Raw genomic sequence first — 25,517 nt, forward strand, 5'->3', positions numbered from 1 at the left:
GTATCTCAGAACATTTCTGTTCCATCTGAAGTACATTCTTTGGAATTTCCTTTAGTGGTGATATGATGTGGTATGGATTTCTTTCTATTTAGTTTGCTTATGTGATGGTGGGCTTTTTGAATCGGTGGGTATGGAGGTGTCTTTCATCAGTTCTGAAATTTTTCAACCATTAATTTTTCACATATTGCTTTTGTTCCATTCTTGCTCTCCTTTTCTTCAGGGACTCTGCTTAGATGTATATTAGACCTTCTCATCCTATCTTCTCTGTCTCTTAACCTCTTATATCTTCCAATCTGGAAAATTGCTTCTGACCTAGCACTGAGTCACTAATTGTCTCTTCCATTGTGTCTAATCTGCTGAGTTTTTCATTTTAATTCTTAATTTCTTTCATTTCCATAAATTCTATTTGTTTTTATTGTTTTCATAAATATATAAGCCATTTTTTAGTTCCCTGTTCCATGTTTCTAAGTTCATCATTTATTTCTTTGAACATAGTTGGATGCTTGTTTTATACTTTGCATCTGGCAACTTCCAATATTTAAAGTCTTCATGAGATTTTCCTCTGTGTTTCTACTGGTTCTTGCTCATGATGCCTTATTTCTTTTGGTGCTATAAGCTGTGGTAAAAATTTTTCCTTGGGAAACAATTTGTGAAAATTATTTGATGCCTTTAGGAAGGTCAGTTTCTCAAGAGAGGATCTGTACTTGTTTCTGCCAGACACCTACGGGCACTAATAGCCTAGGAACACTTTAAACTATATTCACAGTTTAGCTTTTGTTAGTTAGTATGGTTTTTTGTTTTGTTTTGTTTTTTGGACTAGTGAAAAGGTATGAATTTTCTTGTAAATCTGATGGTTATAACTTCTCAGGGTTTTCCTCTGCTTACTCAGCACCAAGGCAGCATTCCTCACAGTCTCCTGGAAGTGGAGAGTGAGGCAGATAACTTCACTCTTGCCCTGAGGCGAGTGCTTTTGAAGCCTTATCTTTATGGGATTAGAATTTATTATAAAATTTGCCTCCTTGCGAAGACCCCAAGTTTTGTCTTCTGTCCTCTACACCCTGGAAAGCCATTAGAACTCAAGTTCCTCTTTGCAAGATTCAGTAAATATCCTCAGGGTATAAATGTCTTCAGTGTCACACTTAACCATTCTGGGTCCCCATTTTTAGGCATATTTTGGCCCATTGTATTCTGTCAGATCTTAGATGCTTTTAGGAAGGCTTTTTTTTTAAATGTTTCATCCAATATTCTTAGATATTTTCAGATATTATTTCAAATAATTAAGCCTTTCAGTGAAAGGGTTGTTTTGAATAACCTAAATTCTCTGCTTTCTATCTTCTAAACATTTGTTGACATTTCTAATCTACTGTTCTACATTATCTTTGTCCTTGTGAGTCTATACTGCTTTTAATCCCTTTACTCTCATTTTTAGTGCGCCATCAGGAAGAAGCAAAGATGAAAAAAAAACATGTTCAGTCTTCTGAAGTACTTCTATAGACAACCCGATTTTTTGGGGGGGGGGCACAGAGTTACATTTTCCTGCTTGTCAAACCAATACATGTTAACGTAGAAAATACGGAAATTCAGAAAAGCATGAAAAAAAAAAATTAATCATAATCTCACTACCCAGAAGCAGCCACAGTTAACATTTTGGTATATTTTGTTCCAAACATTTTTCTGTATAATAATTTCTTTGTATTCTTAAAATTATGCTGATAGAAATTTTATAAGCTGTTTTTGTCTAAATTTTATTTTATAATTAGTACTTTCTAGGACCATTAAAAACATATAATGTTCCATCCTAATAGTTTGGAATTATTTATTTACCAATTCTATTGTTAGGTGATTAGATTATTTCTCAGTTTTCGCTATTTTTAACTAGCTTACACCTCAACTACTTACTTCAAGGAGAAACTATAAGGATGAAGACAGAACCATAACATGAACATAACGGCCACTGTATCCCTGAGACACCTGAAGGCTAGTCCAGACTCTGTGAAGCATCTGGAATCATTGAGCGTATCTCTGAGTAGGAATCGACTTGATGGCAAAGGGTACAATTATACAGCCTGTAAGTTCAAAATGTTTAACTTCTAACTGAAGGAACTGTATGATACATAACTTTTAAGTCCCACCCACAAATTCTCTGCATCAGTAGGAAAAAGAGGTCTTACTCATACACAATGGATTCATTTCAGTGTCTTACTAACAATCAAAGTAAAGGCAGAAATATTAGAAGGGGCCATTCCCTGGAGGTTTATGGGAAATTGGGAGTAGGGAGACTGGGAAGATAAGCTGATGTTACAGGCAAGTCCAGTGCAAAAGGAACTACAGGGAGGATGACAGTCTGTCCCCCCGACTCCCCAAGATAAATTCAAGTATACATAGAACCCTAGTCATTAATGAAAATTGGTACTATTATTCAGAAAAGAAATGTTTTTCTTACATCTCAAATTAAACACCTACTAAAAGACTTTTATAAAGAATGAAAATACTAAGCTGTCCTAAAAAAAGGAATATTTTATTCTTGTAAGGATATCTGCCATGAAAGTGAGGCATATTATCTCACTTGCAAAGCTTTCATAAGTTTTGTAGCATTTACCGTTTCACCCAGCAATTCCAAGTCTTGGAATTTACCCTACATATACACTTCACACATGCAAAATGATCTATATATAAGATTATTCATTACAGCATTTTTCAAGAGCAAAATATTAGAAATAATCTAGATAAACATAAATAAGGTGCTTGTTAAATAAATTATGGTACATCCATAATTTGCAATGCTATTTTTTTTTTATGCAGTTAGTAAAAATGAAAGAGGAAACTATGTACTGATATGGATATATACTTCCTAGATACATTGTTAAGCAAAAAAATAATGAAAAAGACAGTTTTTATTTTATGTTACCATTTGTCTAAAAGATAAAATAGAACGCATGCTTAAAAAAAAATCTCTGAAAGGATCAACAAAAAACCAACAACAGTAGTTTACTTTTTGAGCAGCTGAAGAAGGGATGGGAAGGAGAGGGAGGAAGCCAATGTATCCTTTTATACTTCTTGATATTTAAGCCATGTGATATATTTCCTTTTCAAAAAATAAATAATTTTTAAAAGAATAAAAACTTTCACGAGAATGAAAATACTTCCTACCAAAACCTCTGGGACACAGCAAAAGCAGTGCTCAGAGGCCAATTTATATCAATAAATGCACACATACAAAAAGAAGAAAGAGCCAAAATCAGAGAACTGTCCCTACAACTTGAACAAATAGAAAGTGAGCAACAAAAGAACCCATCAGGCACCAGAAGAAAACAAATAATAAAAATTATTTATTATTTGAACTAAAAGAATTAGAGAACAGAAAAACAATTGAAAGAATTAACAAAGCCAGAAGCTGGTTCTTCAAAAAAATTAACAAAATGATAAACCATTGGCTAGACTGACTAAAGAAATACAGGAAAGGAAACAAATAATCCGAATAAGAAACGAGAAGGACCACATCACAACAGAACCAAATGAAATTAAAAGAATCATTTCAGATTACTACGAAAAATTGTACTCTAACAAATTTGAAAACCTAGAAGAAATGGATGAATTCTTGGAAAAACACTACCTACCTAAACTAACACATTCAGAAGTAGAACAACTAAATAGACCCATAACAAAAAAAGAGATTGAAACGGTAATCAAAAAACTTCCAACAAAAAAAAGCCCTGGCCCGGATGGCTTCACTGCAGAATTCTACCAAACTTTCAGAGAAGAGTTAACACCACTACTACTGAAGGTATTTCAAAGCATAGAAAAGGACGGAATACTACCCAACTCATTCTATGAAGCCACCATCTCCCTGATACCAAAACCAGGTAAAGACATTACAAAAAAAGAAAATTATAGACCTATATCCCTCATGAACATTGATGCAAAAATCCTCAACAAAATTCTAGCCAATAGAATCCAACAACACATCAAAAAAATAATTCACCCTGACCAAGTGGGATTTATACCAGGTATGCAAGGCTGGTTTAATATCAGAAAAACCATTAATGTAATCCATCACATAAATAAAACAAAAGACAAAAACCACATGATCTTATCAATTGATGCAGAAAAGGCATTTGGCAAAGTCCAACACCCATTTATGATAAAAACTCTTACCAAAATAGGAATTGAAGGAAAATTCCTCAACATAATAAAGGGCATCTATGCAAAGCCAACAGCCAATATCACTCTAAATGGAGAGAACCTGAAAGCATTTCCCTTGAGAACGGGAACCAGACAAGGATGCCCTTTATCACCGCTCTTATTCAACATCGTGTTGGAAGTCTTAGCCAGGGCAATTAGGCTAGACAAAGAAATAAAAGGTATCCGGATTGGCAAGGAAGAAGTAAAGTTATCACTATTTGCAGATGACATGATTATATACACAGAAAACCCTAAGGAATCCTCCAGAAAACTACTGAAACTAATAGAAGTTTGGCAGAGTCTCAGGTTATAAGATAAACATACAAAAATCACTTGGATTCCTCTACATCAACAAAAAGAACACCGAAGAGGAAATAACCAAATCAATACCATTCACAGTAGCCCCCAAGAAGATAAGATACTTAGGAATAAATCTTACCAAGGATGTAAAAGACCTATACAAAGAAAACTACAAAGCTCTACTACAAGGAATTCAAAAGGACATACTTAAGTGGAAAAACATACCCTGCTCATGGATAGGAAGACTTAACATAGTAAAAATGTCTATTCTACCAAAAGCCATCTATACATTTAACGCACTTCCGATCCAAATTCCAATGTCATATTTTAAGGGGATAGAGAAACAAATCACCAATTTCATATGGAAGGGAAAGAAGCCCCGGATAAGCAAAGCACTACTGAAAAAGAAGAAGAAAGTGGGAGGCCTCACCTTACCTGACTTCAGAACCTATTATACAGCCACAGTAGTCAAAACAGCCTGGTATTGGTACAACAACAGACACATAGACCAATGGATCAGAATTGAGAACCCAGACATAGATCCATCCACGTATGAGCAGCTGATATTTGACAAAGGACCAGTGTCAATTAACTGGGGAAAAGATAGCCTTTTTAACAAATGGTGCTGGCATAACTGGATATCCCTTTGCAAAAAAAATGAAACAGGACCCATACCTCACACCATGCACAAAAACTGACTCCAAGTGGATCAAAGACCTAAACATAAAGACTAAAACGATAAAGATCATGGAAGAAAAAATTGGGACAACCCTAGGAGCCCTAATACAAGGTATAAACAGAATACAAAACATTACCAAAAATGATGAAGAGAAACCCGATAACTGGGAGCTCCTAAAAATCAAACACCTATGCTCATCTAAAAAAAAAAAGACTTCTCCAAAAGAGTAAAAAGACCACCTACAGACTGGGAAAGAATTTTCAGCTATGACATCTCCGACCAGCGCCTGATCTCTAAAATCTACATGATTCTGTCAAAACTCAACCACAAAAAGACAAACAACCCAATCAAGAAGTGGGCAAAGGATATGAACACACATTTCACTAAAGAAGATATTCAGGCAGCCAACAGATACATGAGAAAATGCTCTCGATCATTAGCCATTAGAGAAATGCAAATTAAAACTACGATGAGATTCCATCTCACACCAACTAGACTGGCATTAATCCAAAAAACACAAAATAATAAATGTTGGAGAGGCTGCGGAGAGATTGGAACTCTTATACACTGCTGGTGGGAATGTCAAATGGTACAACCACTTTGAAAATCTATCTGGCGTTATCTTAAACAGTTAGAAATAGAACTACCATACAACCCAGAAATCCCACTCCTCGGAATATACCCTAGAGAAACAAGAGTCTTCACACAAACAGATATATGCACACCCATGTTTATTGCAGCTCTGTTTACAATAGCAAAAAGCTGGAAGCAACCAAGGTTTCCGTCAACGGATGAATGGGTAAATAAATTGTGGTATATTCACACAATGGAATACTACGCATCGATAAAGAACAATGACGAATCTGTGAAACATTTCATAACATGGAGGAACCTGGAAGGCATTATGCTGAGCGAAATTAGTCATAGGCAAAAGGACAAATACTGTATAAGACCACTATTATAAGATCTTGAGAAATAGTAAAAACTGAGAAGAACACATACTTTTGTGGTTACGAAGGGGGGAGGGAGGGAGGGAGAGGGTTTTTTATTGATTAATCAGTAGATAAGAACTGCTTTGGGTGAAGGGAAAGACAACACTCAATACATGGAAGGTCAGCTCAATTGGACTGAACCAAAAGCAAAGAAGTTTCCGGGATAAAATGAATGCTTCAAAGGTCAGCGGAGCAAGGGCGGGGGTCTGGCGAAAATGGTTTGAGGGGACTTCTATGTCAATTGGCAAAATAATTCTATTATGAAAACATTCTGCATCCCACTTTGAAATGTGCCGTCTGGGGTCTTAAAGGCTAACAAGCGGCCATCTAAGATGCATCAATTGGTCTCAACCCACCTGGAGCAAAGGAAAATGAAGAACACCAAGGTCACACGACAACTAGGAGCCCAAGAGACAGAAAGGGCCACATGAACCAGAGACCTACATCATCCTGAGACCAGAAGAACTAGTTGGTGCCCGGCCACAATCGATGACTGCCCTGACAGGGAGCACAACAGAGAACTCCTGAGGGAACAGGAGATCAGTGGGATGCAGACCCCAAATTCTCATAAAAAGACCATACTTAATGGTCTGACTGAGACTAGAGGAATCCCGGCGGCCATGCTCCCCAGACCTTCTGTCGGCACAGGACAGGAACCATCCCCGAAGACAACTCATCAGACATGAAAGGGACTGGTCAGCGGGTGAGAGAGAGATGCTGATGAAGAGTGAGCTAATTATATCAGGTGGACACTTGAGAGTGTGTTGGCAACTCTTGTCTGGAGGGGGGATGGGAGGATAGAGAGAGAGGGAAGCTGGCAAAATTGTCACGAAAGGAGAGACTGAAAGGGCTGACTCAATAGGGGAAGAGCAGGTGGGAGTACGGAGTAAGATGTATGTAAACTTATATGTGACAGACTGATTGGATTTGTAAACGTTCACTTGAAGCTTAATAAAAGTTAATTAAAAAAAAAAAGAATAAAAACTTTCTAAAAGCTGCGCAGAGTTATCTAGTTAACAAAAGATCTCAGTGGCACCCATTTAACGCAAGATAGCAAGAAAGACTTACACTGACTGAAATTCCCTTGACCATGTTCCACGAGGCTGTAGAGCTGAAGAACAAGCTGGGTGCAGCCTTCCAGGTAGGTCTCAAATAGCCTGAGCATGCTCAAATCAGTCACTCTATCTATAACTTCTTTATGTAGATCAATTTGTTCTTCCATGAAGTTATTAGTTTTGCTGCTATTTTTGAAAGCCACATGGTAACCCTTTTTCAAGGCAAACCAATACCTGTAAAGTAAACATGAACATTTATCTTCAGTAATATATTCTTTATAATGTGTACATTAATATACATGATGATTTTGAAGAAAGCGACGTGTTTAAGAATAGAATTTTTCCACAAAGTTTCTCTAACACAGATTTCTCTCAATTTTGTGTACATTTCATGGTGCCTTTGTTGAGATTTGGAGCCCTGGTGGCATGGTGATTAAGAGCTCGGCTGCTAACCTAGTGGTTGGCAGTTTGGATCCACCAGCTACTCTGTGGAAAACCTCTCAGGCAGTTCCACTCTGTCCTATAGGGTTGCTATGAGTTGGAATCCACTCGAAGGCAACGGGTTTGGTTTGGCTTTTGGTTTGCTGAGATTCAGACTCCATAAGCTTTTATTGCATGCTCTGACATACCAGTTCTGGGTTAGGCCTACTACACATGCATGATTTCATTTCATCTTCGCAATAATTATGTGAGATGAGTAGGTATTATTCCCATTTCACAGATGGGAAAACAAAGGCTGAGAAAGGTAAAATGATTTGCTGAAAGTTACACAGAGTAAGGGTGCAAATTCAGATCTTATCTTTCCTAGTCTTAACCTCTACATTGTGAAAGACAAACCGCAACTTTCGGTTAATGCAATTTCTCTTACATACAACACACATGCGTGCCCTTACGATAATCACAAGTTTGAAGATGAGATTGAATCTTCTTTCAATTTAATCCAGCAAACAATTACTTAATACCTACAAGGTGCTAGGTTCTTTGACTATTACCATCCCTGAGAACATAAAATCTCAAAGACTCTTCAAACATCCCTGCTCAGGCTCTTCTTTCAGAATAATTTAAAAATGAACATGAGCTATCATCATTCAAGTAAAATGTATAACAATAACAACAACAAAAAAAGCTGAGAGGCTTATTTAGAAGAAATCTGAGGCTAGTAGCAAGGCAACTAGGACTCTCTTATTCTTCAAAGAAGGAAGCCACTATCAGAACTCTTTATCTACACCTCAATTTCCTCATACATAAAATAAGAGCAGTTATATATCCTGTTTCAACTTGTTCCTTTTGTCAGTGTTTTCCATTTCAGTAAATAATACTATCATTCATCATGTTGCTCAGACAAAAGCTTAGGAATAATTCCCAGCTACTCTTTTTCTCATATCCTATACTTAATTCCTCAGCAAGTTCTCTTGGTTTTTGGTTCTAACTTCAAATATATCCAGAATCTAAACACTCCTTACTACCTCCACTGTTACCATCCTAGTTTAGGCGACCAACATCTCTAGCCTGGATTATTTTTACAGTCTCGTAACTGGTCTCTCTGATTCTACTCTTGCTCCCCATACAATTTATCCATTTTGAAACTTTTAAATATAATTCAGATGTCACTCCTCTGTTCAAATCATTCCAGTGATTTTTCTTCAAACTGGAAATGAAACCCAAAGTCTTTACCATGTCTTAGAAGGCCCTCCATGATCTGCCTCCCATACCTGCTACCACCACTACTTTTCCAATTTCCTTTCCCCATACTTCCAGCGTGGCACTAAACCACACTGGCCTCCTTACTGTTTTTCCAAACTTAAAGGCCTTTGTCTTTACTATTCTTTCTACCTAGAACTCTTCGAAATTCCAGATATTTTAAAAGTTTGCTCCTTTACTTCATTCAGGTATCTGCTCAAATGCTACTTCCTCATAGAGGCCTTCCAAGACCACACCATCTAAAGTAATACTCTCCATTATACTTTATCCCTTTACTTTATTTTTCTTCATAGCACTTATTACCACCTAACACATTATTTATTTTTATTATTTTTACCTTCTCACAAGAATGCAACCAGTAACCAGTCGCTGTCAAGCTGATTCCAACTTATGATGACCCCATGTGTGTCGGAGTACAGCGGTGCGCCACGGGGTTTTCAATGGCTCATTTTTTAGAAGTAGATTTCCAGGACTTTCTTCCAAGTGCCTCTGGGTAGACTTGAACTGTCAACCTTTTGGTTACCAGCCATAACCCTCTGCACCACCCAGGGATTCCCATAAGAATGTAATCTACATGAAAGCAGGGACTTTTGTTTTGTTCAGTGCTACAACCTAAGCAATTAGAACAGTGCCTAGCACATAGCAGGTGCTCAAAAAATAGACATTTGTGCTATAAAGATGAGACAGAAGATATGAAACAACTTGGAAAGTTACAAGTAAAACACACATATAAGATATTCTTATTGTATGTAAGATGTACACATGTATGGATATGTAAAGCTCCTTATCTGACAAATAAAAGTATAATTTTGCCATCACAGTTTTAGAATGACATGGTTCATTATAGTCAATGTGAGCTGGGTGTCAGGGTAGGGAAAAATGTCTATAAAGATAATAAAGACATGGTCCCTACCCTCAATGATCTTACAGCCTAATGGGAGGATCAAGCCTGTAAACTACTAGCTACAATACAAGGCAGACGAAATAACTGCTCATTAGAAAGGTAAATGATATGTAGCAAAAGCACAAAAGAAAAAAAAATTACTAGTACTGCCTAGGTTTTATACACTAGTTCTATGGGGCTGAGGATGGGGGACCTATTGCCATGTAGTCAATTCCAATGAACCAACTCAATGGCAATGGGTTTGTTTGGAGCCCTGGTGGTGCAGTGGTTAAAGCGCTCAACTGCGAACCACAATGCTGGCGGTTCAAACTCACCAGCCACTCCACAAGAGAAAGATAAGACAGTCTGCTTCTATAAAGATTTATATTCTTGGAAACCCTATGGGGCAGTTCTACTCTGTCCTATAGGGTCGCCGCGAGTTGGAATCAACTTGATGGGAGTGGGTGGTTTTTTTAAGAGGAAGCTGCATTTCCACCTTTTCTGGGTATCTCACATAATACTGAGTATGTGGTTCTGTTCTTAAAATGGCTTATAAACTAGGAGGATAGATATTACTAACTGAAAAACTTGAAAAACTCACAAATACTAACAGGTTCACACCTAGTGCATAATTAGTATAGGCAGCATAGAGTAGAAGGGTAGAAACACACAACGAACGCTGTTGTTGTTAGTTGCCGTGGAGTCAAATCCGACTCACAGTGACCCCACGTGACAGAGTAGACTGCCCCACAGGGTTTTCTTGGCTGTAAGCTTTATGGAAGCAGATCACTAGGTCTTTCTCCTGTGGAGTCACTGGGTGGGTTCGAACCACCAACCTTAAGGTTAGAAGTCAAGCATTTAACCATTTGCACCACCAGGGCTCCTTACAGCCGATGATTAAGAGTATAGAGTCTAATAAGGCCAGAATACCTGGGTTCAAATCCTGGCTCCAACACTCCTAGCGTAATCTCTCTGTAACTCTGTTTCCTCACATGGACAATGGGAATAATCACCATTCCTACCTTATTGGGTTGATGTAATGATTAAATGAATTAATATATATAAAATGCTTAGACAAGTGCCTGGCATATGTTAAGTGCCATATAAGTGTCTGTTAAACAAAATATATACTATTTACAGACGTCGCATATTCACATTTCCAATGGCTTTAGAGGGGAAGATTTTCTAATTCTGCAACAATTAATGGCAAATCATTACAAGGTACTACTTATCTGAGGGTAATTTCAAGTGAAAATAAAGTATGAACATAATTTTTTTAAATAAATTGGACATCGTTTTAACATTATGGGACAAATGATGAAGAAACAAAAGAAACAAAGGGGTTTTCTTACCGTATTTTATCCACAACATATTCTTTTGAGACAAAAGGGCTCTGACCTCTAATAATGGTGGAATAACTTACATACGCTCCTACTGATGCCAGTGGTAAGTTCTGATAAAATACAAAAGAAAACTGAAGGCACAGAAGAGTGACCAAAAGTAGGAAGAAAGTTAAGGACCTTCAGCCCTTTAAAGAAGGAAACCACACTGCATGAGATCCACATTTATCTGCCTTTTCCTCTGAGGGCACCCCACAGTCCAAATGGCACAAAGTGGATAAACCTCAAGAAAAAAGTCATAATCTTATTGGCTCAAAGAGTCAGAATGACTTTAAGTCTGCCATAATGGCTAAGTATTAAGGGGTAATCCCAGAATAAAAAAGGGAGCCACAGAGTAGAGAACTCTGAAATCTGCATATACTCCTCTCAACTCTTTGGCCAATACCTGTACTGTGCATATTTGGGGTGATACTCCAAGGAACTGAAGGAACACAATAGCTGGAAGGCTGAAAAACTTGAGTAGAAATCCTCAACAAAGTATTAGCAAACTGAATCAAGAAAATATAAAAAGAATTAGACATCACGACCAAGTGGAATTTATCTCAGAGATGCAAGGGTGCTTTAACATCTGAAAATCAATTAATGTAAAAAAAGTTAATTAATGTAGCAATCATATCAATATAACAAAAAACAAATATTGCATAACCATCTCAATAGACACAGAAAAAGCATTTGACAAAATCTAACTGCCTTTTATGATAAAAACACTCAACAAACTAGGAATCAAAGGAAACCTCCTCAACTTGATAAAGGCTGGTCTACGAGAAAACCATAGCTAATATCATATTTAATGGTGAAAGACTGGGTGCTTTCCCCCAAAGATCAGGAACTAGACAAGGATGTCCCTTGCCACTTCTATTCAATATTGTATTGGAAGTTCCAGCCAGGGCAATTAGGTAAGAAAAAGAAATAAATGTCACCCAAATTGTAAAGGAAGAATTAAAACTATCTGTATTTGCAGATGATATGATCTTGTATATAGAAAACCCTAAGGAATCCACTTTAAAAAACAATTAGAATCAATAAATGAATCCAGCAAGGTTGCAGGATACAAGATCAATACACAAAAATCAATTATATTTCTATACACTCAAAATGAACTATCTGAAAATGTAATTAAGAGAACAATTCCATTCACGATAGCATCAAAAAGAATACTTATAAATAAATTTAACAAAAGTATGAAACTTTATACTCTGAAAACTACAAAACACTTTGAAAGAAGTTTTTAAAGATCTAAAAAAAAAGGAAAAACATCCCATGTTCATAGATCAGAAGACTTAACATTGTTAAGCGGCAATACTCTGTGAACTGACCTATAGATGCAACACTGTATCAGAACCCTAGCTGACTTCTTTGTAGAAATGGACAAGCTAATTCTAAAATTCATATGGAATTACAAGGGACTCAGAATAGTAAAAACAATCCTGAAAAAGAATAACAAAGTAGGAGGACTCATACTTCGCAATTTCAAAACTTACTACAAAGAAACAGTAATGAATATAGTGTGGTACCAGCACAAGGATAAACATATAGATCAATGGACTAGGATTGAAAGCATGGAAACAAACCCACACGTCTATGGTTAACTGATTACTGACAAGGGGGCCAAGATTATTCAGTGGGGAAAGAATAGTCTTTTCAACAACTGGTGATGGGACAACTGGATAGCCACATGCAAAAGAATGAAGTTGAACCCTTAACAGGTATGCATCGCCTAAGGTTCACAATACATTCTGTGAAATAGGACGCTATGTGACTTGGACGTTGTGTGAACACTATATTATATACAAGAGAGAGGTATGCAAGAGGGTCACCACTAGGGTCTGGGATTCACACCACCACACCAAGGAACTACAAGAAAACTTTGGCTCCTCCACCACGATCCTGCGTGGTGGCTGCCTGGTTTCAGAGTGCCATAGCATGCACTCACTGGCCTGCCACTGGCTCCCTTCCCTTCCTTCCTCCTTGCCTGCCTTCCCAGTTCACCACAACTGCAGCCCAAACTATTAGGCGGCTGCCACCATGGCAACAGTCACCGCCTCAGGTCTGGGTGTCACGTGCAAGACGCCTGGGCCAAGTGGAGCAGCAGCCTTGGCAGGATGTCCCCTTTGATGGCTCTGGTGTTGTCTGCACTGCCCCTGCCTGAGCTGAGCACAGTGGGACAGATAGCCGCAGATGGGCACTGGGACCCCTCCCCATGCCGTGCCAGGGCTGGGGTGGATGTGGAACCCAAAGAGTTAGTGAGAGACAGATCACATCTTTAGCAAAGTATGTCCACTACTTCCCATCTTCCAGTCAGAATTTCTGAACTCTATTATAGCCTTATAGGACCACGTACATATATATGGTCAGATGTTGCCTGAACTGATGTTAAGCAACTCATACCCATAAAAAAATTAAGTCAAAGTGAGTAAACACCTAAATATAAGAGCTAAAATGATAAAAGTCTTAGAAACAAACATATTGGTAAATCTTCATGATCTTTGACTTGGCGAAGAATGCTTAGATATGATACCAAAAGCAGGAGTGACAAAAGAAAAAAATAGATAAACTGGACTTCATCAAAATTAAAAACATTTGTACTTCAAGGGGCACCATCAAAAAAGTGAAAAGACAACCCATAGAATCAGAAAATATTTGCAAATAATAAATCTGATAAGGGACTTGTATCTAGAATATATAAAGAACTCTTGCAACTCACTAATAGAAAGAAAAATAACCCAATTAAATAATGGGCAAAGGACCTGAATAGTCATTTCTCAAAAAAAATAGACATACAAAAAGCCAACGAGCACATGAAAAGATGCTCAATATCATTAGTAATCAGGAAAATGCAAATCAAAACCACACTGAGATACCACCTCACATCCACTAACCCATAAGACCCACTGCCATCAAGTTGATTCCAACTTATAGCAACCGTATAGGATTGGCTGTAACTAAGAAAAACAGACTATAACAAGTGTTGATGAGGAAGTGGAGAAACTGGAACACTCATACACTTCTTGAGGGAATGTAAAATGGTGTAGCCACTTAGGAAAACAGTCTGGCTGTTCCTCAAAAGTTAAACTCAAAGGAGGTGGAGCCAAGATGGCAGACTAGGCAGACCCACTAAGCCATCCTGCTGCAACAAAGACCTGAAAAACAAGTATAACAGATACAGATATTAATCCTGGAAGCCTGAGCCTTAAATAAAGAGACAAAGTATTAGATCAGAAGAAGAAACTAATAGAAAATGGTGCAGGCATAGAGATACAGAGTAAAGGCTGCTGGCCAAATGGCATGACTCAGCATGGCTGTCTGGGAATAAAGCCAACAACCTCACACACAGAAAGCCACCTCCACAGAATTCCCAGAAAATAGAGGTACAGTGAGGACATACCCAGGGCTAAGTAAGGTCACATTTGCTGGCTGCAACTCAAGGAGGAGCCCAGACTCTCTTACCTGGTAACCACAGAAGCAAGCTCCTACAACCCCCAACCTTCTGGTGAAGAGCAACAAGAACCACCCCATGCCGACAGCCCCAAATTCCAGGGACCACAGCACCAACCCACCCTATTGCCCTCCTCCATCTAGCGCCCTATGCCCCTATCTTTGCCCCCCTCTCCTCTGTCCCACTGACTGGACATAAGACACCTCCCCACCAGCTCTGGTCCCACCTCATTACACTCCACAGACCTGAGGGGAACTGGCCCAAATGCCATTCCTCCCATCAGCTCTGGCCCTACCTCGCTGCACTCCATGGCACCAAGTGGAACCAAGCCAGACACCAGACATACTGCCCACTGGCTCAGGCCCCACCTCACTGTGCTATGTGGCCCCAAGGGGAACTGACCTGGACTCCAAACCCCTAACTGTCAGCTCTGGCACCACCCCACTACAGGCCCCACTCCAGCCCCTGGCTCTGGTCCGGTTCATGCTGAAGACAAACAACCCATTTCCTCCCCTCTCCTCTCTCTGCTGGACCTACCCTGCTGCACCATAGCTGAGTGATCAACCCTGTACACCTGGACAAGGGGGTGAGAACTATCAAGCCTGCAGATAAGCAACAAAGAACACCCCAGCCTGCCCACCCAGACATAACCAAGAAAACAAAAAAGCAGTATGAAAAAAAAAACAAACCTACAATCAATATATAAAGAAAATAATACCTGATGTCTCAGAGACAGCAGACATTACCAAAACATAAAAAAAAAAAAAAGACAAGAAGTCTCCAATAAGTGACCTAAACAAAGCACCAGATGGCCTTCTGGCAGAAGAAAAGGCATTGGAACTACCTACTAAGGAAATAAAAGTCTAATATTCAGGGCTCTCCAAGAGATTAGGAAAGAGATTGAAAAAAAAACAGACAAAATCATGTAAAACACAGACAAAACCAACCAAAATCAAGCAAAATATGGACAAAGCAATAGTAGAATTCAGGAAAATAACACAAGAACAAAATGTCAAAATAAATAATTAGAAATCATACAAAAACAGCAATTAGAAATCCAAAAGATAAACAACAAAACTTCAGAAATATACAATGCAATAGAAAGTTTTAGGAGCAAATTTGAAACAATGGAAGAGACAAACAGTGAAATTGAAGACAAATCCATGGATGCCACTCTGCTTGAGGAAAAGTCAGAGAAAAAAATAAAGAAAACCAAAGAACTATGTGGGATACAATCAAGAGCAAAAATCAGTACATGATCAGAGTTTCAGTGCAGGGAGAGCAAATGGAAAACACAGGGAGGATCACTGAAGATTTGCTGACAGAAAACTTCCCTAATACCATGAAAGATTAAAAGCTGACCATCCAAGAAGCTCAACCAACCTCACATAGGATAGATTCAAAAAGAAAGTCACCAACATGTATCAAAATCACACTTGTCAAAACCAAAGACAAAGAAAGGATCCTGACAGCACCTGGGGAAAAACAAAAAGTCACATCAAAGAGGAAACAATCAGACTAAGCTCTGATTAAAAAAAAAAAACCAAACCCACTGCCATCGAATCGATTCCAACTCATAGTGACCCTACAGGACAGAGCAGAACTGCCCCATAGAGTTTCCAATGAGCACTTGGTAGATTTGAACTGCTGACCTTTTGTTTAGCAGCTATAGCACTTAACCATCATGCCACCAGGGTTTCCGAAGCTCTGATTACTTGCCAGAAACCATGCAGGCAAGAAGGCAATAGGATGACATAAAATAAAACCTTGAAAGAAAAAAATTTCCAACAAAGAGTAATATATCCTGCAAAACTCTCTCTCAAATATGATGGTGAAATTAGGACATTTCCAGATAAACAGAAATTAAAGGAATTTGTAAAAACCAAATCAAACTTGCAAGAATTATTAAAAGGAGTACTTTGGTTACAGAACCAACAACATCAGACAACAACCTGAATCTAGGACACAGTATCAGCCAGATAACACCCTAGATAATGAACTCTCAAGGATAAAACAACATTAAGAGATTTAAAATTGGGAACTACAGATGTTAATCTGTAAATGACGACAATGTCAGAACAATAAAATGGGGAATACACATGTAGGTACAGAACTTTCAAAAAGAAGTCAGAAATATCAAGTAATAAAAGAATGGTTCAAATTTAGGAAGATAATTGAAAATTTCAAGGTAACCACAAAGAAAATTAACAAACCTACTCATCAAAATAAATAAGAAAAAAATTCTCAGTAAATGCAAATCTCCAATAATGAAAGAAATGAAAAGAAATTCCATAAACAAAAGGAATTCAACATGGGAGAGTAAGAGGAATTAAGAAAAAGTCACCACCACAAAAAAAAAGCACTACAAAATGACAGCAATAAACTCACATCTATTGATAATCATTGAAAGTAAATGGCTTAAAGATACCTGTAAAGAGACAGAGAGTAATGGAATGGATACAAAAACATGACCCATCAACATGCTGTCTACAAGAGAAACACCTGAGACACAAACACACTAAAAACCAAAGGATGCAAAAAATATATATCAAGCAAACAGCAACCAGAAAAAGAGAAGGAGTAACAATACTAACCTCAGACAAAACAGACTTTGAGACAAAATCCACCATAAAACACAAGTAAGGACATGATATAGTGATTAATGACTTCAAAACACCACTCTCCATAAAGGACAGAACATTTAGAAAGAAACTGAGCAAAGATATAGATCTAAAGCCACTATCAACCAACTTGACCTCATAGACATACATAGAACACTCAACCCAACGGCAGCAAAGTATACATTCTTTTCCAACGCGCATGAAAAGTTCTCAGAACAGACCACATCTTAGGCCAAAAAGCAACGCTTGACAAAATCCAAACATTGAGATAATACAAAAAATCTTCTCTGATCACAACACTATAAAAGCAGAGATAACAGGAAGAACAAGCAAGAAAAAAATCAAATACATGGAAACTGAATAACACCTTGCTTAAAAACCACTGGGTGATAAAAGAAATCAAATATCTAATTAAAAAATCCCTAGACTCAAACAAGAATGAAAACACATCATACCAAAACCTCTGAGACACAGCAAAGACAGCAGACCTAGCAGGATGGTGGAGGAAATAGAGGAATCTAAAATGATTACCAAGGTCATTTTTTTTACTAGATGGCAGACAAAAGATAACAGCATCTAAGAACCTCACAAATGTGTACTGTTTTCAAGCACATATACAATATTTACAAAGTTGGCCATATAATGTGACAAAAACAAGTTTTGATACACATCAAAGGATGGTGTGTACTAGTTCTGTAAGTGCAGAGAAACTACTTAAATTTAGTAAGCAATTTTTCCACTTGTAAAGAGATAACTATACCTTCTTTAGAGTTTTATAAGATAGAAAGATAGATAGATAGAGTTTAACGTGATTTTAGTCTCTGTTAAGATCTGAAATTATACAAGGTAAAAATAACATGAAAATGATGCCTTAAGGGTCAAGAACCGAGGTTTAAGGATCTAAGACATTTAAATATCACAAGAATAAAAAAAAAACAAAACAAATTTAAGTGACATAGCACACTTGACAGGGTTTGCAGATTATTGTGAGAAGATGAAAGCATTACCTAATATTAATTCCTAGGGATTTGGGCAAGTATGATAATTATATTAGAAAATAAAATTGGTGCTTATAGGTAAGGGATACCTGGGTAATCATTGTAGTATTCTTACAAATTTGTACCACTGTTTAACCTCTTTTGTAAATTTGGATTTTTTCAAAATAAAATGTTAGGAAAACATGGTGAAAGCACTTATAAAAGAAAAGAAAAAAATTAAACATAGAGGTACCACGGCTGGGGGGACGTTGCCATTGGGTTGATTCTGACTCATGGCAACTCCATGTGTGACCCAGCAATTCCAGTTCTAAGCATATACCAGTAGAATTAAGACATATGCCCACACAAAAACTTGTACTTGAATGTTTACAGTAATATTATTCATAACAAAGATGGAAGCAAATCAAATATCTACAAATGAATGAATAGGTAAACAAAATATAGTATACCCATACAGTGGAATATTATTTAGGCGTAAAAAGGAATGAAGTACTTATACATGCTACAACATGGGTGAACCCTGAACATCTATGTTAAGTAAAAGACCAAAAACCAAAAAACCCACTGTCACGGAGTTGATTCTGACTCGGCCACTCACAAAAAACCACATACTATATGGATACATTTATATGAAAGATCAGAATAAGGAAATCTATAGAAAGTAAATTAGTACTTATTTAGGCCTGGAGGTGGGTAGGAGAAGGAGATGGGGAGATGATAGCTAAAGGGTATGGGATTTCCTTTTAAGGTGATGAAAATGTTCCAAAATTGACTATAGTGATAGTTGCACATATCTGTGAATATACTAAAACCACTACATTTTACACTTTAAATGGGTGAATTGTATTGTATGTGAATAATATCTCAATAAAGCTGTTCAAAAAAAGAAACTGAGCAGAGATTTCAGCAGCTGCCTACCACAGTGAAGAGTTTGGAGTCTGAGTTCTGCTAGGTTAGAAACGCGTTAACCCACTGCCATCAAGTTGACTCTAACTCTTCGCGACACAACAGGACAGAGTAGAACTGCCCCATAGGGTTTCCATGGCTATAATCTTTGTGGAAGCAGGCTGTCACATCTTTCTCCTGAAGAGCAGCTCATGATTTCAAACTGCTGACCTTTTGGTTAGCGGTCAAGCACTTTAACCACTGTGCCACCAAGGCTCCTGCTAGGTTAGAGAGACTTGGTGAATACCTTGGACTTTCCACTGAAATCCTGGAAGGGTCACACCTTGAAAGTAAACATCATATCTCAGGACTTTCCCTAGGATGTTCCCTAGAACTCAGGACAAAACCAAAATAGACCTTCACTAACAAAGCCTAAACCAAGTCTTTGTAAGATATCAATGTAATTCACCAGTAATTTAACTGCTCACTTTCTCTTCAGAGGAAAATAACAGAAACCAGAGTCTATATAAAAAATCAATCATGAGGTCCACCATACAATAAAAAATTACTTGACATGCAAGTGAACAGAAAAACGTGACACACAAAAAAGAGGAAAATTAGTTAATAGAAACATAGCCATAGCTCAATCAGATGTCGAATTAGCAGAGATTTTAAAATAACTATGATACGTATGTTAAAGAATCTACAATGGAAAGCTGATATAATGGAAAAAAGACTGAAAATTTCAGAAGAGATAGGAAAACTGGAATAATGGACCAAGCTGAAATCTTATAACTGAAAAACACATGTATAAAATAAAAAATCCACTGAATGGAATTGACACCAAAATGTACACAACAAAAGAAAGGATCAATGAACTCGAAGACAGATTAATAGAAATCATTTAAATTTAAACAAAGGAAGAAAACATTTGGAGAAAAAAAATAACAACAGAGCCTAAATAACATAGGTATAATTGAAATCACAGAAGGGAGACAGAACAGAGCAGGAAAAAAAATACTTGAATAAATATTGGCCAAAATATTTTCCAAATTCTATCATTCGTTTTAGTGGAAAATATTTGTGTTTTCCTTCTCTGATAGGTTTCTGCCTTTCACAGGTTTTACTGGACCACTTTATGTTATTTACAAGAGACTCTCTTAAACGTAAAACACAGATAGTTTGAAAGGAAATCACAAAAAAAACTTGTCCTGGCTATATTAACATTCCAGACAAAATAGACTTCAAATCAAGAACTGTTACCAGAAATAAAAAGGGTCATGTTGTAATGATATGAGTCAATTCATCATGAAGATACAGCATTTATAAACATGTATGCATCCAATAATGGCGCTTTAAAATAAATTAAGCATAAATTGTCAAAAGTAAAGGGAAAAAAAGACAAACCCATGACCTTAGTTGAGGATTTTAATATCTCTCAGTAATTTAAAGAACAAGTACACACATATCCAAAAATATCAGTAAAGACACAGAAGATTCGAATAATATTATTAACTTAATTAAACTAATTGACATTTATAGAACACTTTTTTTTTATACCCAACAGCTGCAAATTACAAATTCCTTTCAAATGCACAAGAAATATTCATCAAGTTAGACTATACGCTGGGCCATAAAACAAATGTCAAGAGATTTAAAAGCACTGTATTCATACAAAGTGGCTTTCTTACCATAATGAAATCAATAATCATAAGATCTCAAGAAAATCCCCAAATATTTGGAGATCGAGATAAAAGGACCAGATCCTAAAGTTTCATAAGTATTGAACCCTAGGAAATCTGAACATTACTAGATGACCTCTTTCTAGTTGTGGGCCATCCAGTCAATTCTGACTTACAGCGACCCTATAGGACAGAAAAGAACTTCCCCACAGGGTTTTCTAGGATGTAATCTTTATGAAAGCAGATCACCAGGTCTTTTTGCCTGTGAAGCCGCTGGTGATGTACATCACTTACCCTTCAGTTAGCAGCTGAGCACTTGACCATTGCACTACCTGGGCTCCTTGACCTCTGTCTAAGGAATATGAAATGTAAAAATAGGCAAAAAGCAGGACTCAAGTATCTAATGCTCATTTAATAAACTCTATAAGGAAGACCAAGGAGCCCTGGTGGCACAATGGCTAAGTGCCTGGCTGGTAACTAAAAGATTGGCAGTTCGAACTCATCTGGCAGCTCCATGGGGGAAAGACCTGGCAATCTGCTTCTGTAACAATTACAGCCAAGAAAACCCTATAGGATAGTTCTGCCCTATTACGTGGATTCCGTATGAGGCAAAGTCAACTCAATGGCACTGAACAACAACAACACAAGGGCTTAGGGATCTGTAGGAGGAGGAAGGCTCATCTCCCATTATACACTCTTCTATACAATTTGACCTTTTATCACTATGTATTAAAAGGAGCAAAAACAATTTCCATATTTCAAATAATTCAAATGCCTTTCATGTATTGATCAAAGGAAAAGTCTTCTTTGGCAAAGAGAGAGGTTTTATCACCAATCATACATAAAATGGAAATGCAAAAATGTCATCTAATTTATATTCTGGAAAATGAAACATTTTACTCTGCACAGCCTGAGCAGAACAGCATATTTAATAGCAACCGGCACACATACTCAATAACTAATTCATGTGGATATTCCTTGCCTTTTATTTCCCAACACAAACTCAATTTATCTGTTCCTTAGGAATATCTCTTTTTCCTTTGAAAAATGAATTCATAACTTGGAAAATCTCAAGTTTTTCAATTCTTAGTCCGGACAAACACTTGGATAACTTGGCCTATTTTTATGTAACTGTTTTAATTTTACTCATATCTCAACATTTGCCTCAGTATTCTGCCACTTCCTAGACTAAGAAAATACAAAGAAAAAGACAGAAAGAGGAAAGTGTCTTTGTTTATCTAGCTAGCATCTTTCACTAATAGTCAACCTAATTCAATTTTCCTTTTTTTAAAAAAATTATTTGAACAGACAAAATAGCCACATAGTTCAAAACTTTAAAAATTCAAAAAGTTGCACAGTGAAAAAATTTCATCCCACTCCTATGATGCAACTTCCCAGCTTTCACCCTCCCCCATGACCACAAGAATTCAGTTACCAGTGTCTTGTGCAGTCTTATGGGATTTTTTATGCATATACCAACAAATATGAATATATACCCCTATTCATCCAAATATTTTTAAATTTTAATATCTAAATAACTCCTTGTGAAAGAGGAAATGAAATATAAGACACCCACACACAAAAAACTGAGTGAAACTAACAGAGTCAAAATTTGGTTCTTTGACCACTGATAAATCTCTATAAAGACTGAAGGGGGTAGGGAGAGGGAGGAGAGAACACAATTGCCAGTAGCAGGAATGAAAAAGCTGACATCTCTAAAGATCATACAGAGATCGAAAGGATACTAAGGGAATACCAGGGATAAATTTTTGTCAGTAAATTGGACAGCTGTGATGAAATGGATAAATTGTCTGAAAGACACAACTTACTAACTCTGATCCAGATCGAACAGAAAATCTGAATAGCACTATATCAAAGAAAACGAATTTGTTCTAAAAAAAATCTACATGCAAGATGAGCTCCATCCAACACATTTAATCAAACATTTAAGGAAGAAATAATACCAGCCTTGTACAAAACTCCTCTGGAAAATAAGCAAACAAGGAACACTTTCTTATTTCTGCTATCAGAGCAGCATAGGGTCTGAGGTTTAAGAAGGAATAAATAAATAAAAAGAATAGTAAATATATGGATAAATGTAACCAAGATGCAATAAAATTTAAATATATAAAACAAATAATAATGCAGTAATAATATCATCCAGTGAGATTAAAATCAAGAATTATAATGCCAGGAACATTAATCTACAAGTTCGGATCATGGTAAATGGAATTAAAGTGTTTTGAGGTCTTTATATTGTCCATCTACCACTTGTCTGTCAGTTTGTCGTACTGTGGTGGCTTGCATGTTGCTGTGATGCTGGAAGCTATGCCACCAGTATTTCAAAAACCAGCAGTCATCTATGGTGGATGGGTTTCAGCAGACCTTCCAGACTAAGACAGACTAGGAAGAAGGACCTGGCAGTCTACTTTGGAAAAAATGGCCAGTGAAAACCTTATAAATAGCAGCTGAACATTGTCTGATATAGTGCCAGAAGACGAGCCCCTCAGGTTTGAAGGCACTCAAAACATGACTGAGGAAGAGCTGTCCCTTCAAAATAGAGCTGACCTTAATGACATGGATGGAGTCAAGCTTGCAGGACTTTCATTTGCTGATGTGGCACAACTCAAAATGAGAAGAAACAGTTGCAAACATCCATAAATAATTGCAATGTGAATTGTATGAAGTACGAATCTAGGAAAATCAGAAGTCATCAAAAATGAAATGGAATGCTTGAAGACAGATATCCTAAGCATTAGTGAGCTGAAATGGACTGGTTTTGGTCATTCTGAATCAGACAAGCATATGATTTACTGTGCCTGGAATGATAAATTGAAAACGGATGGCGTCGCATTCTTCGTCAAAAAGAACATTTCAAGGTCTATCCTGAACTACAACGCTGTCCAAACCAAACCAAATCCACTGCTGTCGAGTAGATTCCAACTCATAGCAACCCGGTAGGGCTTCCAAAGCTGTAAATCTCTATGGAAGCAAAGTGCCACATCTTTCTCCCTTGGAGCAACTGGCGGATTCAATCTGCCGACCTTTTGGTTAGCAGTCGATCGCTTTAACCACTGTGCCACCAGGGCTCCTGTAACACTGTTAGTGGCAGGATAACACACACTTGTCTACAAGGAAGACCAGTTATCACAACTACTATTCAAATTTATGCACCAACCACTATGCCAAAGACAAAGAAATTGAAGTTTTTTTTTTTTTTTTACCAATTTCTGTAGTCTGAAATTGATCAAACATGCAATCAAGATGCATTGGTGATTACTGGTGATTGAACTGTGACAGCTGGAAACAAAGAAGGACCAGAAGTTGGAAAATATGGCCTTGGTGATAGAACTGACGCCAGATATCACATGACGGAATTTTGCAAGACCAACAACTTACTCAGAAGAGGACATGGAATGAGGGATATCATTGCTGACATGAGATGGATCTTGGCTGAAAGCAGAGAATACCAGAAAGATGCCTACCTGTGTTTCATTGACTATGCAATGGTATTCGACTGTGGGGATCACAGCAAATTATGGATAATACTGCAAAGAATGGAATGTCCAGAATACTTAATTGTGTTCATGCAGAACCTGTGCACAGAACAAGAGGCAGCTGTTTGAACAGAACAAGGGGATACTGCGTGGTTTAAAATCAGGATAGGTGTGTGTCTGTGTTGTAGACTTTCGTGATACTTATTCAATCTGTGTACTCAGCAAATAATCCAAGAAACTGGACTATATGAACAAGAACGGGACAACAGGATTGGTGGAAGACTCATTAACAACCTGTAATATGCAGATGACACAACCTTACTTGCTGAAAGCAAAGAGGACTTGAACCAACACCTCAACAAAAAGAAAACAAAAATCTCACAACTGGACCGAGAAGCTATATCATGGTAAATGTCATGGTAAACAGAGAAAATATTGAAGTTGTGAAGGATTTCATTATGCTTGGATCCATAATCAATGTCCATGGAAGCAGCAGTTAAGAAATCTAATGACATATTACATTTGGGCAAATCTGCTGCAAATGACCTATTTAAAGTGTTCAGAAACAAAGGTGTTGCTTTGAGGATTAAGGTGCCCCGATCTAAGCCATGGTATTTTCAGTTACCTCATATGCATGCGAAAGCTGGACAATGAATAAGGAAGACCGATGAAGAATTGATGCCTTTGAATACGGTGTTGGCGAAAACTATGTGTTGGAATCAACTTGATGGCAATGGGTTTGGGATTTTTTTTTTTTTTTTTGGCCAGAAGAATGAACAAATCTGTCTTGGAAGAAGTACACCCAGAGTGCTCCTTGGAAGCGAGGACGGTGAGACTTAGTTTCACATACTCCGGACATGTTATCGGGAGGGACTGGTCACTAGAGAAAGACATCATGCTTGGAAAAGTAGAAGGTCAGTGAAAAAGAGGAAGACCTCGACAAGATGGACTGACACAGTGGCTGCAACAATGGGGTCAAACATAGCAGTGACTGCGAGGATGATGCAGGACCAGGTAGTGTTTTGTTCTGTGGTCCGTAGCATTGTTATCCGTCGGAAATGACCAGACAACACCTAACAACAATATTGTCCATGAGAAAAATAAATGTTTCAATTAACTTTAGACTTGGAATTATTTAGGATCACATGTTATGGGTTATACTTCTAAGCAGGATGTAGAGTATTGCGGCAGACCAATTTCTACCAC

The 25,517-nt window shown here is 37.4% G+C and overlaps 1 protein-coding gene across 1 annotated transcript in view; it reads right to left on the reverse strand.

The window, feature by feature from the left end:
• Positions 1–25,517, reverse strand: part of XKR9 (XK related 9) — a 38,406-nt gene that overhangs the window by 4,938 nt on the left and 7,951 nt on the right. Inside the window, exon 2 of the mRNA XM_049853561.1 lies at positions 7,222–7,442. Coding sequence (XP_049709518.1) covers positions 7,222–7,442 — 221 coding nt within the window. The remainder of the gene's footprint in view (positions 1–7,221; positions 7,443–25,517) is intronic.

This window comes from Elephas maximus, chromosome 15 (genome assembly GCF_024166365.1).
Source record: "Elephas maximus indicus isolate mEleMax1 chromosome 15, mEleMax1 primary haplotype, whole genome shotgun sequence".
In the NCBI taxonomy this organism is placed as follows: domain Eukaryota; kingdom Metazoa; phylum Chordata; class Mammalia; order Proboscidea; family Elephantidae; genus Elephas; species Elephas maximus.